This window comes from Neoarius graeffei, chromosome 15, assembly GCF_027579695.1.
Source record: "Neoarius graeffei isolate fNeoGra1 chromosome 15, fNeoGra1.pri, whole genome shotgun sequence".
Classification (NCBI taxonomy): Eukaryota; Metazoa; Chordata; class Actinopteri; order Siluriformes; family Ariidae; genus Neoarius; species Neoarius graeffei.
Window position 1 is genome coordinate 25,074,415 of NC_083583.1, and position 13,867 is coordinate 25,088,281.

Sequence of the window (13,867 nt, forward strand, 5' to 3'; positions counted from 1 at the left end):
TTGCATGTTGACCATTAAATTGGCTTGAATTTGTTAATCATGACAAGTTTTTTCTTGTGTGTTTGCTTGCCATTTTAGTACAATTTTTAAGTCGGAAAACCCCAGAACCCAGGAGCTTCTGGGGGGCCTGCGGCCCCCAGACCCCCGGCTAAAATTTTCAGATAATTTCACCAGCCCCAAATCACATCCCTGAACAGATAACTAGATATATGTCTAAAATAAACGACCTACAGATTAGTGACCCTTATCGATTACCGGACGTAGTTTTCACGACCGTATCAGTGGATATTGAACTGCCAGCGGAATACCCAGATGTGTATAATTACCTCATTAACTTTCCCTCGCTGTTCAGTGGTGAAGCACTGCGTGCTTATAAATCTCTGGACAGTTATCTTTACAGAAATTCAGGGTTTGTCAGCCCCCCTCAGATGTGGCATCTTGTAAACAAGAAAATAACAATCCTCATTGGACGGGTAAGTCACTTAAGTATTGAGACCCCGCTGGTCTCGCTATCTCGTCCGGAATGTTGTGCATGCGATGGAAATCGCTACAAACCGTCATTTTCTGCTGGAAACCAATGTCCAGTAAGTCCATATGGTTGTAGTGGATATTGAAGTCCGGTACAGACGAACAACACGCAAAAATACACACAAAATCATAAACGTGCACAGGTAGGGAGAACTTGTAGTCTATCACTATTACTGTATATATGGTATACCTGATAGCAGCAATCCATTTTGCACGCCTGTCAGGGTCCCGTGGCAGCCTACTGTCAAGTGTATGTGAGCATCATGGGTTTCCCACACTTGAAAGGGAAGGACTCGGACACAGGATTCCACTCGTCTTATGTTTTATTGATTTTCAGTGGAGTTGACGTTGTAGTAGAATTGTATATAGTAGGGTTTTCCAGAAGAAAAGGTAGAAGTAGAAGGCGGAAATATGGCGTTTGACCGACAAGGTGGCGTCTGTTTACAATCTGGATCGGATGTGACGTCACATGCAAGTGCTCCATATAGGGAATTACTATATTGTTGGGTTTCACGTGACGTCACAGCCGCCTCATTAGTTATTCGAAACTTTAGCTGGTGGTCTACCAAAGCTCAGTTGACAAAGCGTTTGTATGGAGAAGGCAGGGGCGTAGCGAGGATTTTTCAAAGACGGGGGTCACACACTGACTGGCGGCCTGAGTACATACGCAGGTTTGTAAATAAAAAAAAAATACACTGAATAAATTTGAGAAAATAACACGGTCATTGCGTCATTCTTTCATCTCATGTTGCGAGCTGTTGAGATGTCGGACAATGATTAGGCCAAATCAGCTTTATCCGGCAGTGTATGGATAGCGGCTTGATATCTTACCCTCGTCAACCGATGCAGATCTCTCTATTCTTGTTGTCTTACTGCTCATCGGCCAAAATGTTTCTTAAACAACAGTAAAAGGTGTCGTGGGTGACAAATGGCAAAGATGTCAACGATCTTGTCAATGTCGATCACTCTCCCATAGTGTATTCTTCCACGTTTTCTTGATGTGTTTTAGAAACGGCACACTAAAACTTGGCTTCGAAGCCACAAAATGCAACTTTGATGGAAAAAAATATATAATAAATTGTTTCATGTCGAAAGAAGGAGGAAAGTTTTGCTTGCTTTGACATGGTGAATTATTAACACAAGAGGAAACACTCGTAATTCACAACTAAAAAGACTGCAACTACACAGGCAGCTTGACCATGCTTTCTAGTGCAATCGTGTTGCACTTGCGCAGAACTGAGTTTTTGCACCCAAACCACAGGAAGTCTATACAAGGTTACAGAAACCCTAATGAGGCTGAGGTGACAATCTAGTTTAAAAAAAAAAAAAAAGTTAGAAAAATTACAGTGGCCGCTTTTCTAATATTCTTATGCGGCTATTGAAAAAATGTACGGTCTGACAAAGGGGGGGGGTCACAGGCACCCCAGGACACACCCCCCCCCCCCCCCCCCACGCCCCTGGAAGGTGCATTACTTGCATGAAAAATGCCTTATGCTTGCATTGTTTGTTTTAGGTTGTTCGAATTGATCAAACTGAAACTGATAAGTTTCTTCAGGGTTCCCTGTGAACTAATAAAAAAGGGTGAACGAACACAGGATTTCACAAAAAGATGCCAAGAAAGGTGGCTTTTGAGCCTCTCACTGAAATCGAAGGGAGCCGAGTTGAAGCATGCTCGAGTTTGCAGTGATCACTTGGTGAATGGTTTGTATCTCCCTCTCAGCTATGTCCTTAGTGTTTTCCAAGCACTTTTCTTGCTATGTGTCGTTATTTTACGGTACTTTTTTAGTCACGAAGCACTAAAGTCCCCAGCTGTTTCTTTGTTTACTCCTCACAAAGTCCATATGCGTGAAGGTCGCGACAAAATTCTTACCCAGCCATACAGTTACAATGCACCGTGATCACTTCTCCATCTTGTTTAACTAAGGTCCAGGTCTTTAAAGAGGTTTCTGATGATCTTTGTGAATGATTTACCTGAGAGAGAAGAGCCAACAAGTGAGAATCAAGCGAACTGTTGTTTGTTTACACTTCAACTTGCAGCGCTTTGTTGTAAAGACGCGAACAAAAAGCTTAAAAAAACCAAAAAAAAACCCATACTCACACAGGCAAAAACAATCCAGGATTCATTCAGCAGTGACTTGAGACCGAGGTCCTTTACCCAGCCACATACAAAAAAGTTGTAAGCCTCCATACTCTTCCACGCTTTCATCTGTTTTGCGGTGTAGAAGGACGTCTGCAACACCAGATAGTTTGAGATGTCGGGGAACTCGACTGAAGGGTAGTTTTCGAGATCGTATGACAAATCCTTCTTTCCCAGACTGTAGGGGTCGATTCCATTGCACATAGCAATCTTATGACTATATTGAAAGCCAGCAGTGGCTTCTAGATTACGAGCATACTCTGATAACTTCTCGCTAGTTGTTTGCACTACGGCAGCTGTTTAGACCACCAGCTATTTCACTTCCAGTAAAACCGCTAAGCAAAGTCACATGACTGAAACCCAGCATTAGAGGACCATATAGTGAGCTCATTGGTAAAATGAACAAACGCTTTCGGACGCTACTCCGTCGCGCTGTTATTTACGTCATTACTGTCGCACAATTAAAATGTGCCAGACCAGTCAGCTGGTGAGTTTTCAAAATAATAAATACATGCATGTATTTTTGTGATATATATATATATATATATATATATATATATATATAATACTGAGTGTATTTCCCCACATGAATAAATACAACGTACTGTGTCTGCTGCATCTTTCAGTTCTTTTAAATCAAGGCTGAATACTTTCTTCTTTGCCGCTGCCTTTCATTACATTAAATTTGAGGTTTGTGATTAATTCCTCGTTCTGCACTGTTACGTTTATTCTTGTATTTTATCTGCCTTATTCTATTTTAACTTATTTTCTATTTTCTTACTATTTCAATTGTACTTGAATGTCCATTTATAATGTGTTTCTTCCTCCATCCATTCACTCCAACACACCGTTCGTTCTTTCGTTCTTTCTTTCTTTCTTTCTTTCTTTCTGCGCAACCGCAATGCATGATGGTATATATTGCTTGGTTAGTGACCATCGGTTGGACACTACTTTTCATGATGCATTCTGGGATACTATGAATCCACTGTACAGGGTGTAATAATTCTCACTATACATTCGGACAGCACTACAAAATGGCGAACTCGCTATCTAGTCTGCTATATAGTGAGTAGGGAGTGATTTCGGACACAGGGTTAACGTTCCCACAGTGACACTACATTACAGATGAGAAAAGCTAGAATGGCTCAAAGGATCCAAAAGCTGTTCTGAATCCTCATAAATCCTAACACATAAAAGAGGTTGGACGTGTTTATGAAGACAAATGTTGGACATACAAGCAAATATTTATGTTGTTGATATTAATTAAATATAAATTTTCAAGTCTGGCTAGTCCATTAAGTTGCCGTTTTAAAATGTCTGTAATTTTTCGTCACATGTACACTCAAGCGCAGTGAAATTCCTTCTCTGCATTTAACCTATCTGACGCAGTGCACACACAAACCCAGAGCAGTGGACAGCTATGCTACAGGGCCTGGGGAGCAGTTGGGGGTTAGGTGCCTTGCTCAAGTGCACTTCAGCCATGATACAAAGGAATACATTCACTCAACTCCACTCATATTTGTCCTGCCGGTCCCAGGAATGGAACTGGTGACCCTTTGGGCCCAAGGCTGATTCTCTAACCTTCAGGCCATGGCTGCCCCCAGGATATTAATACTGTATGATATTTTAACCATTATTATGATTGTTAGATTTTTTCTATCCAGTTATTTCAGAGCCGCAATTTATTTTGTCAGAACCTGTTATATTTAGGTAAAACACTGAACAGGCTTGTAAATATCCTGTTTTGAAAAACTCACATCTGAAGGAGACTGCTTTAAAATACAGTGATTGTCTGGTTAAAGAACGGTGAGATAACAGCTGGTAAAGAATCCATTAAATATTGTCTTAATTTCACACAGTTATTGTGGAATAAACCACACATAAATGCTAGATAGCGAATGTTAATACTGTCACTACATATTTAACCTGACTTAAAGTACACACTGTACATGACACGTGTCCAGATCACACTATTTGAGTATTATTACTTTACAAATACTTCATGTTTGTTCTATAGTATGATTTTAACCTTCAGGCCATGGCTGCCCCAGAATAAATACTGAAGTTTTCAGTAAGAAGATGTTTATTTGGCATTTTTTGTGGCTACTGCCTCATAGAGGCGGAGCCACTGTCGTCATGTCGTCAGAATGTAAAAATGAGTGTAACAACAGCGCATTGCGCATAAGCATTACAATCACCAGAACGGCGAATCATGATCTCACGTTATTAAAGGTACATAAGAACAAGTGGTGAAGCCACTACAGTGTCTTGCAAAAGTATTCATCCCCCTTGGTGTTTGTCGCATTACAAGCTGGAATTAAAATGGATTTTTGGGGTTTAGCACCATTTGATTTACACAGTATGCCTACCACTTTAAAGGTACACATTTTTTTTTATTGTGACACAAGCAATAATTAAGATGAAAAAACAGAAATCTGGAGTGTGCATAGGTATTCATCCCTTTCGTATGAAACCCCTAAATAAGAGCTGGTCCAACCAGTTCACTTCATACGTCACATAATTAGTTGATTAAGATCCACCTGTGTGCAATCAAAGTGTCACATGATCTGTCACATGATGTCTGTATAAATCAGCCTGTTCTGGAAGGACCCTGACTCTGCAACACTACTAAGCAAGCAACATGGAAACCAAGGAGCACTCCAAACTGGTCAGAGACAAAGTTGTGGAGAAGTATAGATCAGGGTTGGGTCATAAAAAATATTCCAAACTTTGAATATCCCAGGGAGCACCATTAAATCCATTATAGCAAAATGGAAAGAATATGGCACCACTACAAACCTGACAAGAGAAGGCCGCCCACCAAAATTCACAGACAGGGCAAGGAGGGCATTCATCAGAGTTGCAACAAAGACACCAACAATAACACTAAGGGAGCTGCAAAGATCCACAGTGGAGATGGGAGTATCTGTCCATAGGACCACTTTAAGCCATACACTCCACAGATTGGGGCTTAATGGAAGAGTAGCCAGAAAAAAAGTCATTGCTTAAAAAAATCATGTTTGGAGTTTGCCCAACAGCATGTGTCAGACTCCCCAAACACATGGAAGAAGATTCTCTGGTCAAATGAGACAAAAATTGAACTTTTTGACCATCATGGGAAACGCCATGTGTGGTACAAATCCAACACCCTGAGAACACCATCCCTACAGTGAAGCATGGTGGTGGCAGCATCATGCTGTGGGGATGTTTTTCATCTGCAGGGACAGGAAAGCTGGTCAGGACTGAAGGAAAGATGGATGTCACTAAATACAGGGCAATTCTGGAGGAAAACCTGTTTGAGTCAGCCAGAGGTTTGAGACTGGGACAAAGGTTCTCGGTCCAGCAGGACAATGACCCTCAACATACTGCTAAAGCTACACTGGAGTGGTTTAACGGGAAACATTTAAATGTCTTGGAATGGCCTAATCAAAGCCCAGACCTCAATCCAATTGAGAATCTGTGGCATAAATTGAAGATTGCTGTACACTAATGCAACCCATCTAACTTGAAGGAGCTGGAGCAGTTTTGCTTTGAGGAATGAGCAAAAATCCCAGTGGCTAGATGTGCTAAGCTAATAGAGACATACAGTGGTGCTTGAAAGTTTGTGAACCCTTTAGAATTTTCTATATTTCTGCATAAATATGACCTAAAACATCAGATTTTCACACAAGTCCTAAAAGTAGATAAAGAGAACCCAGTTAAATAAATGAGACAAAAAAATTATACTTGGTCATTTATTTATTGAGGAAAATGATCCAATATTACATATCTGTGAGTGGCAAAAGTATATGAACCTCTAGGATTAGCAGTTAATTTGAAGGTGAAATTAGAGTCAGGTGTTTTCAATCAATGGGATGATAATCAGGTGTGAGTGGGCACCCTGTTTTATTTAAAGAACAGGGATCTATCAAAGTCTGATCTTCACAACACATCTTTGTGGAAGTGTATCATGGCATGAACAAAGGAGATTTCTGAGGACCTCAGAAAAAGCATTGTTGATGCTCATCAGGCTGGAAAAGATTACAAAACCATCTCTAAAGAGTTTGGACTCCACCAATCCACAGTCAGACAGATTATGTAGAAATCGAGGAAATTCAAGACCATTGTTACCCTTCCCAGGAGTGGTCGACCAACAAAGATCACTCCAAGAGCAAGGCGTGTAATAGTTGGCGAGGTCACAAAGGACCCCAGGGTAACTTCTAAGCAACTGAAGGCCTCTCTCACATTGACTAATGTTAATGTTCATGAGTCCACCATCAGGAGAACACTGAACAACAATGGTGTGCATGGCAGGGTTGCAAGGAGAAAGCCACTGCTCTCCAAAAAGAACATTGCTGCTCATCTGCAGTTTGCTAAAGATCACGTGGACAAGCCAGAAGGTTATTGGAAAAATGTTTTGTGGACAGATGAGACCAAAATAGAACTTTTTGGTTTAAATGAGAAGCGTTATGTTTGGAGAAAGGACAACACTGCATTCCAGCATAAGAACCTTATCCCATCTGTGAAACATGGTGGTGGTAGTATCATGGTTTGGGCCTGTTTTGCTGTATCTGGGCCAGGACGGCTTGCCATCATTGATGGAACAATGAATTCTGAATTATACCAGCAAATTCTAAAGGAAAATGTCAGGACATCTGTCCATGAACCAAATCTCAAGAGAAGGTGGGTCATGCAGCAAGACAACGACCCTAAGCACACAAGTCGTTCTACCAAAGAATGGTTAAAGAAGAGTAACGTTAATGTTTTGGAATGGCCAAGTCAAAGTCCTGACCTTAATCCAATCGAAATGTTGTGGAAAAGAAGAAACCTTTATTTGTCACATGCACACTTCAAGCACAGTGAAATTCATCTTCTGCATTTAACCCATCTGAAGCAGAGAACACACACACACACACACACACAATGCAGTGGGCAGCCACACCAGAGCACCCGGGGAGCAGTCAGGGGTCAGGTACCTTGCTCAAGGGCACCTCAGCCCAAGGCCACCCCACATTAACCTAACTGCGTGTCTTTGGATTGTGGGGGAAACCGGAGCACCCGGAGGAAATCCACGCAGACACGGGGAGAACATGCAAACTCCACATAGAAAGGCCCTCGCCAGCCACTGGGTTTGAACCCGGAACCTTCTTGCTGTGAGGCGACCGTGCTAACCACTACACCACCATACCGCCGAAGGAAGAACCTGAAGCGAGCAGTTCATGTGAGGAAACCCGCCAATATCCAAGAGTTGAAGCTGTTCTGTACGGAGGAATGGGCTAAAATTCCTCCAAGCCAGTGTGCAGGACTGATCAACAGTTACTGGAAATGTTTAGTTGCAGTTATTGCTGCACAAGGGGGTCACACCAGATACTGAAAGCAAAGGTTCACATACTTTTGCCACTCACAGATATGTAATATTGGATCATTTTCCTCAATAAATAAATGATCAAGTATAATATTTTTGTCTCATTTGTTTAACTGGGTTCTGTTTATCCACTTTTATGACTTGTGTGAAAATCTGATGATGTTTTAGGTCATATTTATACAGAAATATAGAAAATTCTAAAGGGTTCACATAGAGCTGTGCGATATGGGAAAAAATGAATATCCCGATACATTTTCTCCATTTCACGATATATGATATATATCTCGATATATTTAAATCTCCTCTAAAGGACCCCATGAAATCTAACTTTTACTCTTTACTGTTTTCACTACAATCCCTGCAGATTAAATAACATTCTTGGTTAACTTTACAGGTGGTTTTCAACAACACATTTTAAATTGTCATGTTCGTGATTAATCACAATTGAATTGAAATAAGACTATTTTTATTCAACAAAGATTTGGCACAAACTGCAAAAACAATCTTGAAAATTGCAACAAAGGGGCAATACAATACAGAGCTGCTCAGAGCTCAAACCAATAAAGTGCAAGCTCAACACTGAGAAAGACATTTAGCCTAAATAAGAAAAGTGCTCTTTCATTAAATTATTTTTTTAAAAAATAGATCTCCAAGCTATTAACCTGACTACTGAGAACCACTGGAACATTCACAATAGAGAGAGAGCTTGAGGGAGAGAAGAGAGAGATCTGCAAAACATCATTTTTATGTATCGCACACAGACTTTTCGGCGATATATCGAATATATTCGATATATTGCACAGCCCTAGGTTCACAAACTTTCAAGCACCACTGTACCCCAAGAGACTTACAGCTGTAATTGTAGCAAAAGGTGGCTCTATAAAGTATTGACTTGGAAGGGAATACTTATGCACACTCCAGATTTCTGTTTTTTCATCTTAATTATTGTTTGTGTCACAATAAAAAAAAAAAATGTGCACCTTTAAAGTGGTAGGCATGTTGTGTAAATCAAATGGTGTTAACCCCCTCAAAATCCATTTTAATTCCAGCTTGTAATGTAACAAAACAGGATAAACACCAAGGGGGATGAATACTTTTGCAAGGCACTGTATGGCATCGTGTTGTAAGATTGAGGTGGGGTTTACATTAGACCATATCAGCGGATCATCAGATTAACGTTTTTAAAACGATTAACATGCACACAGCAACACCAATACACGATTCGCGTGCACACAGCAACGCCAATACACTGATACGCTCGGCTCCGCAGGCATCCTGCGCTCCAAATCACTCCGCCCTGAACAGCGACTGCCCTCTGGAGGGTGCGCACTCCGGCCCTGCACAGCTCACAGAGCGCGCGAGTGAAGTGCACGAGCAGTGATTCGGGACTGAGCCGCTGTGTGTGTGATCTCAGTGCATATTGGGCATGCGCGTCACTTACCACTTGCAAGTGGAAGGATGGCAAGCCTAAAGACAATCATAACTACACAATGGGCAGTATTTGCATCAGTATTTGCAGTATTTTCATACTTTTATACTCTTTAATGAAAGGTGATACAAGGCGGAAGTCCGCGCCATTTTTCAGCAGTCGCGTCACATGACCAACGCCAGCGAATCAGGAAGGTGGATGTCACAGTGACGTTGTCCAATGACGACGCCAGCTAGAGCTCAGCACAGCGTATCCGCGTATTCTCAATGTTTACACAGCACCGGACCAGACACGATCTGGATTGAATACGTGGACGCTGGCGGATTCCCGTTTCCCGGCGTTTTAATGTAAACGGACAGTGCATCCGCGAAGAAAACGAGACAGATACGGTCTATTGTAAACTTGGCCTGAGTGTAACAATAGCGAAACTTTGTAACCAACCAGCACTTATCCTGATCGAGTTCAATTACCTGTTCTACTTCTTGATAAACTTCGGAACTAATCAGAACCAGAAACGAAATAAGAGAGACCTTGTTATAACTTCGTAGTATTGGAAGATAATCGGCAGATAAAAAGATAAACGAAATTCACCTCGTGGTTCATCAAGGCTACTGATTCAATATCAAGTAAGTGGTGTTTTTATTTTAAGAAAATTAACCTTTTGATTATCACAGCTTTTGTTTGGTCCTTCTGACAGGGCAAATGAAAGGTTTTGTAAGGTGTTTTAAGCTTTTTGGCAGATATTTACGCCAAGAATTCCAGCCATTCAACAAAAACTCGAGGCAGCAAAGACGACGTTGGAATTTTTTGAGCAAGCCGCTCGGTTTGCAATTACAAAAGTCCCATGTGGGAATAAATCAGCTCCTTCGTGAAAACTAAGAGTAAAAGTTAAAAGTATACTGTAATTGGTCAAACTTCTGCTATTCGCTTTAATGTTTAAATTTAATTATTTATTTTAGAGTCTTTACACTACACTTGTGAAACAAAATGTGCTCAATAGTACTAAATAATGCTTCTAAGATAATTAATGAACAAGTGCTTTCTTACCATTTTGAAAATAGATCTAGTTCACAGCACTGTATTTTGAACAAAGCACAGTAAACAAAATTGGTAACCAAAATACTCCAAGCCCTGATGCTGCTCACCGCTTGGTGATGCTTGCAAGAGATGAGGCAAGGAGAATTAATAACATATATATGCTATATTTACTGTATGGACATGGGATCAGAAAACAATTTTATTTATAAGCTGTAGCCACATGTACCCATTGGGTGCCTATTTTTTTTACAAGGTGTCCTCACTTTGTGACAGTCAGAGAGGTACAGTTTCTTTAAGTTTTCTACAACATGTAAGTATTCAGGAAAGAGGGATTTGTGCTTCGTGATTTTTCAGAAAAATGACGAGCTGAATTTTTTTTGTATTCTCAACTTCATGTGAGAGGAAAAAATAGAGACTGGTGATGGTGTCTTCACACCTTGAAGTGTCTCTTCATGCTCATGTTTTATTTTTATTAATAATCCTGGAACATGAGTAGTACATGGACATTAAGCAGTGGTTACTGATAAATATCTTATTGTATATTTACTGTAGTAAGCAGTGCTGAATTTTACAAAATAGTTAAATACTAGTTGGGAGGGCATTTTTGTTGCTAGCTCATTTTAACTTAATTGGTTTAATAAGATTAGATGTAAAAATACAATGTTAGATTGTTTAATTTCAGTGTTAAAAATAACCAATTACTTACAGACTGCATGTACTGTGGGTAAGGAAATTAAAGAAATACTGCATGTTTATTTATAAATAATAGAACATGTCTAATTCTAATAATACAGTGCAGTGTGCATTATTTTTCTTTGCATGCCTAAATAACGTCTCATTCATTCCCCCCCCAGTTTTTATCCTCCCTTTCCAGGCCAGGACAGCGGTTTAAGATGGGGCGGCAAAAAGTTTGAAGAATTACCAGTAGTTCACATAAAAGCCACTTATAACAAGTAAGTTACTGCATTTTCAGCACTCTGACAGTGGCTCAAGAAACTCTTTGTGTTTACATCACTTCGCACTTCACTCTACTGTCCAAAACACTAGTGCAGAATGCAGAGCTGTCTTTTCAGCACCATCGGGGAAGTTGCCATGTTCGTGCCCAAATTCTCAACCACTACAGCAAGCTATAACTGGAAAACACAAGCACATACCCAGGAGTGAGGAGTTCAAGTGCTCTTTATTTTTAGTGTAACGATTCATGGGGGAATATGGGAAAGAGAGAGTGTGTGTGTGTGTGTGTGTGTGTGTGTGTGTGTGCGCCCTCCTGGCATCACAGCACCTGGAGGGCATCACTGCACCTGATTCTCTTGCGCATGCACTCGCTCGTTCTCTCACACACATTCCCGTATTCCCCCATGAATCCTTACACTAAAAATAAAGGGCAGTTGAGTTCCTCACTCCTGGGTATGTGCTTGTGTTTGCCAGTTATAGCTTGCTATAGCACATGAGGATTTTTGACTGCTGAACACTTGCAAACTTGTTCTGGTTTAGAGGTGCCATGGTGCACTCTTAATACCAGTGTATATATTATATGGAAACGAGAGTTTTACTGGGAAATTCACCACTCGTGTTTTTTTTTTTTTTAATTTTTTTTTTTTATACAAGCTACATCCGGGACATGGAGAACCAAAACTGTGACATAAATCTCTATATGTCATTCGTGAGGAAATCGATGAATTGTTTTGATAAATTTGGGAACTTCTTGTTTGTGGCGATACAACAAAAAGAAAATCACGCATTGGCTTGAAGATAGGAAGTTTATCTTCTTGTGCTGAAACACTCGTATTTTTTTCATACGAAATGCATCACAGATCTTAGTGATATGTTTAAATGATATTGGCTGGTGTTGAGTGGTATATCATATATTCCCTTCAGCTAGCATGATACTGAACAAGTCAAAGACGAGTGAATGGAATATATCTGATATACCACAAAAAAAGCCAGCCAATATTATTGTTGTTGTTGTTATAGTACATACAGACTCTCTCTTCCAGTTTTTTGGTGTCCATTTGTATGTTTTTCTCTTGTAAATATGCATGAAGAATACCTAATGAAGTTTTGGGAGCCTTTCAGGTGTTCAACGCATCTTTCTCTTTCCTGGTGAACAAAGAAATGCTTCTGTGCATGCGCAGCAGAAAATTTTCTCATTGAATATTTACATCAGCTCCGACATGTGACGTCATGTTGTCTTGACAATCATGCAATATCATAAACCATGTTCAATGCTCATTCTCCGTTGGGTAGAGTGATGTAATACACGTAGGATACGCGATATGCTAATAATATTGAATGCTGTCAAAAAGAAATGAATGAAACCTGCTAGGAGGGAATAGAATACATGTTTTTATTCCATCGAAAAAGTGTCCTGTATGTATTATAATTCCTGATATTTCACTCCGATGATGTCACTCCCAGTGTTTTCCCGCTGACTGGATGTGCATTGTCAAAATGGTGAACCGATTCAAAATTAAAATTCTTTTGATTAACTTGCATTTTTTTTGTGGTTCAGTCCACATAATATAAAGAACATTACACGGTGGGGTGAAGATATGAAGTTTATCTTCTGGTGTTGAAAACATTTTCACTCATTTGCTTCACTCACTCCTAAATATGTTCACCACTCGAACATAAACTTCATACCTTTGTGTCACTGACTAATATCCTCTATAAATTACGCTGAAAAACATTTCACTTGGTAACATCTACGTACCACCTTTAAAATATGCTACAGGATGTTTAAAGGCAGTGTGAACTAAAAATGGGATTTTTTTTTCTTCCACAATGAGACATACTCCCTATTGAAAGCACATAGATTACGTAGCTTAGAATAATGTAATTTATCCATCCAGATTTAATTTGCTTGTAAAAACAAAATGTGGAAACATGGTCAAAAATCAGTGTCCATTTTGAGCCTGACAAACGTCTCTGAATTTTAGTATTCGATTAATGACTAAAGAATTTTATTTGTCAAAGATACAGGATGTAAGATTCTGAAAATGTTTCCTCTTTCGTAGAAAAATGCCTGTGTGAGGCACCTGAAGGACATTTTGTAATGTTGTGTGTCATTCTCCATTTTGCACATTAATCCCCTGGCTACTAGTGCACACATTCAGGTAGAATTCACAGCTGTGTCCCAAACCACATAATGTTCACCAAATAGTAAAACTGACCGAGTATTTTTTTAAATTATTATTTATTTACTTATTAATTAAAGCTACAGATTTATTTATTTATTTATTTATTTATTTATTGGTGCCTAAAGAAGTTGGGACCCGATGGTAATGATTAATGTATCTGAACTGATGTACAAAATTTCAACTCGATATCCCTTATTAAAAGAAATATATATTATTTACCAACTGGGAGGTCCGTATCGTGAAATACCGTG

At 39.8% G+C, this 13,867-nt stretch overlaps 2 protein-coding genes across 2 annotated transcripts in view; both read left to right on the forward strand.

The window, feature by feature from the left end:
- The window catches only part of kif7 (kinesin family member 7), a 208,171-nt gene that overhangs the window by 72,798 nt on the left and 121,506 nt on the right, over positions 1-13,867 (forward strand). The gene's annotated exons all lie outside the window — the stretch shown is intronic.
- Positions 1-13,867, forward strand: part of mrps11 (mitochondrial ribosomal protein S11) — a 48,234-nt gene that overhangs the window by 1,997 nt on the left and 32,370 nt on the right. Inside the window, exon 3 of the mRNA XM_060940468.1 lies at positions 11,331-11,429. Coding sequence (XP_060796451.1) covers positions 11,331-11,429 — 99 coding nt within the window. The remainder of the gene's footprint in view (positions 1-11,330; positions 11,430-13,867) is intronic.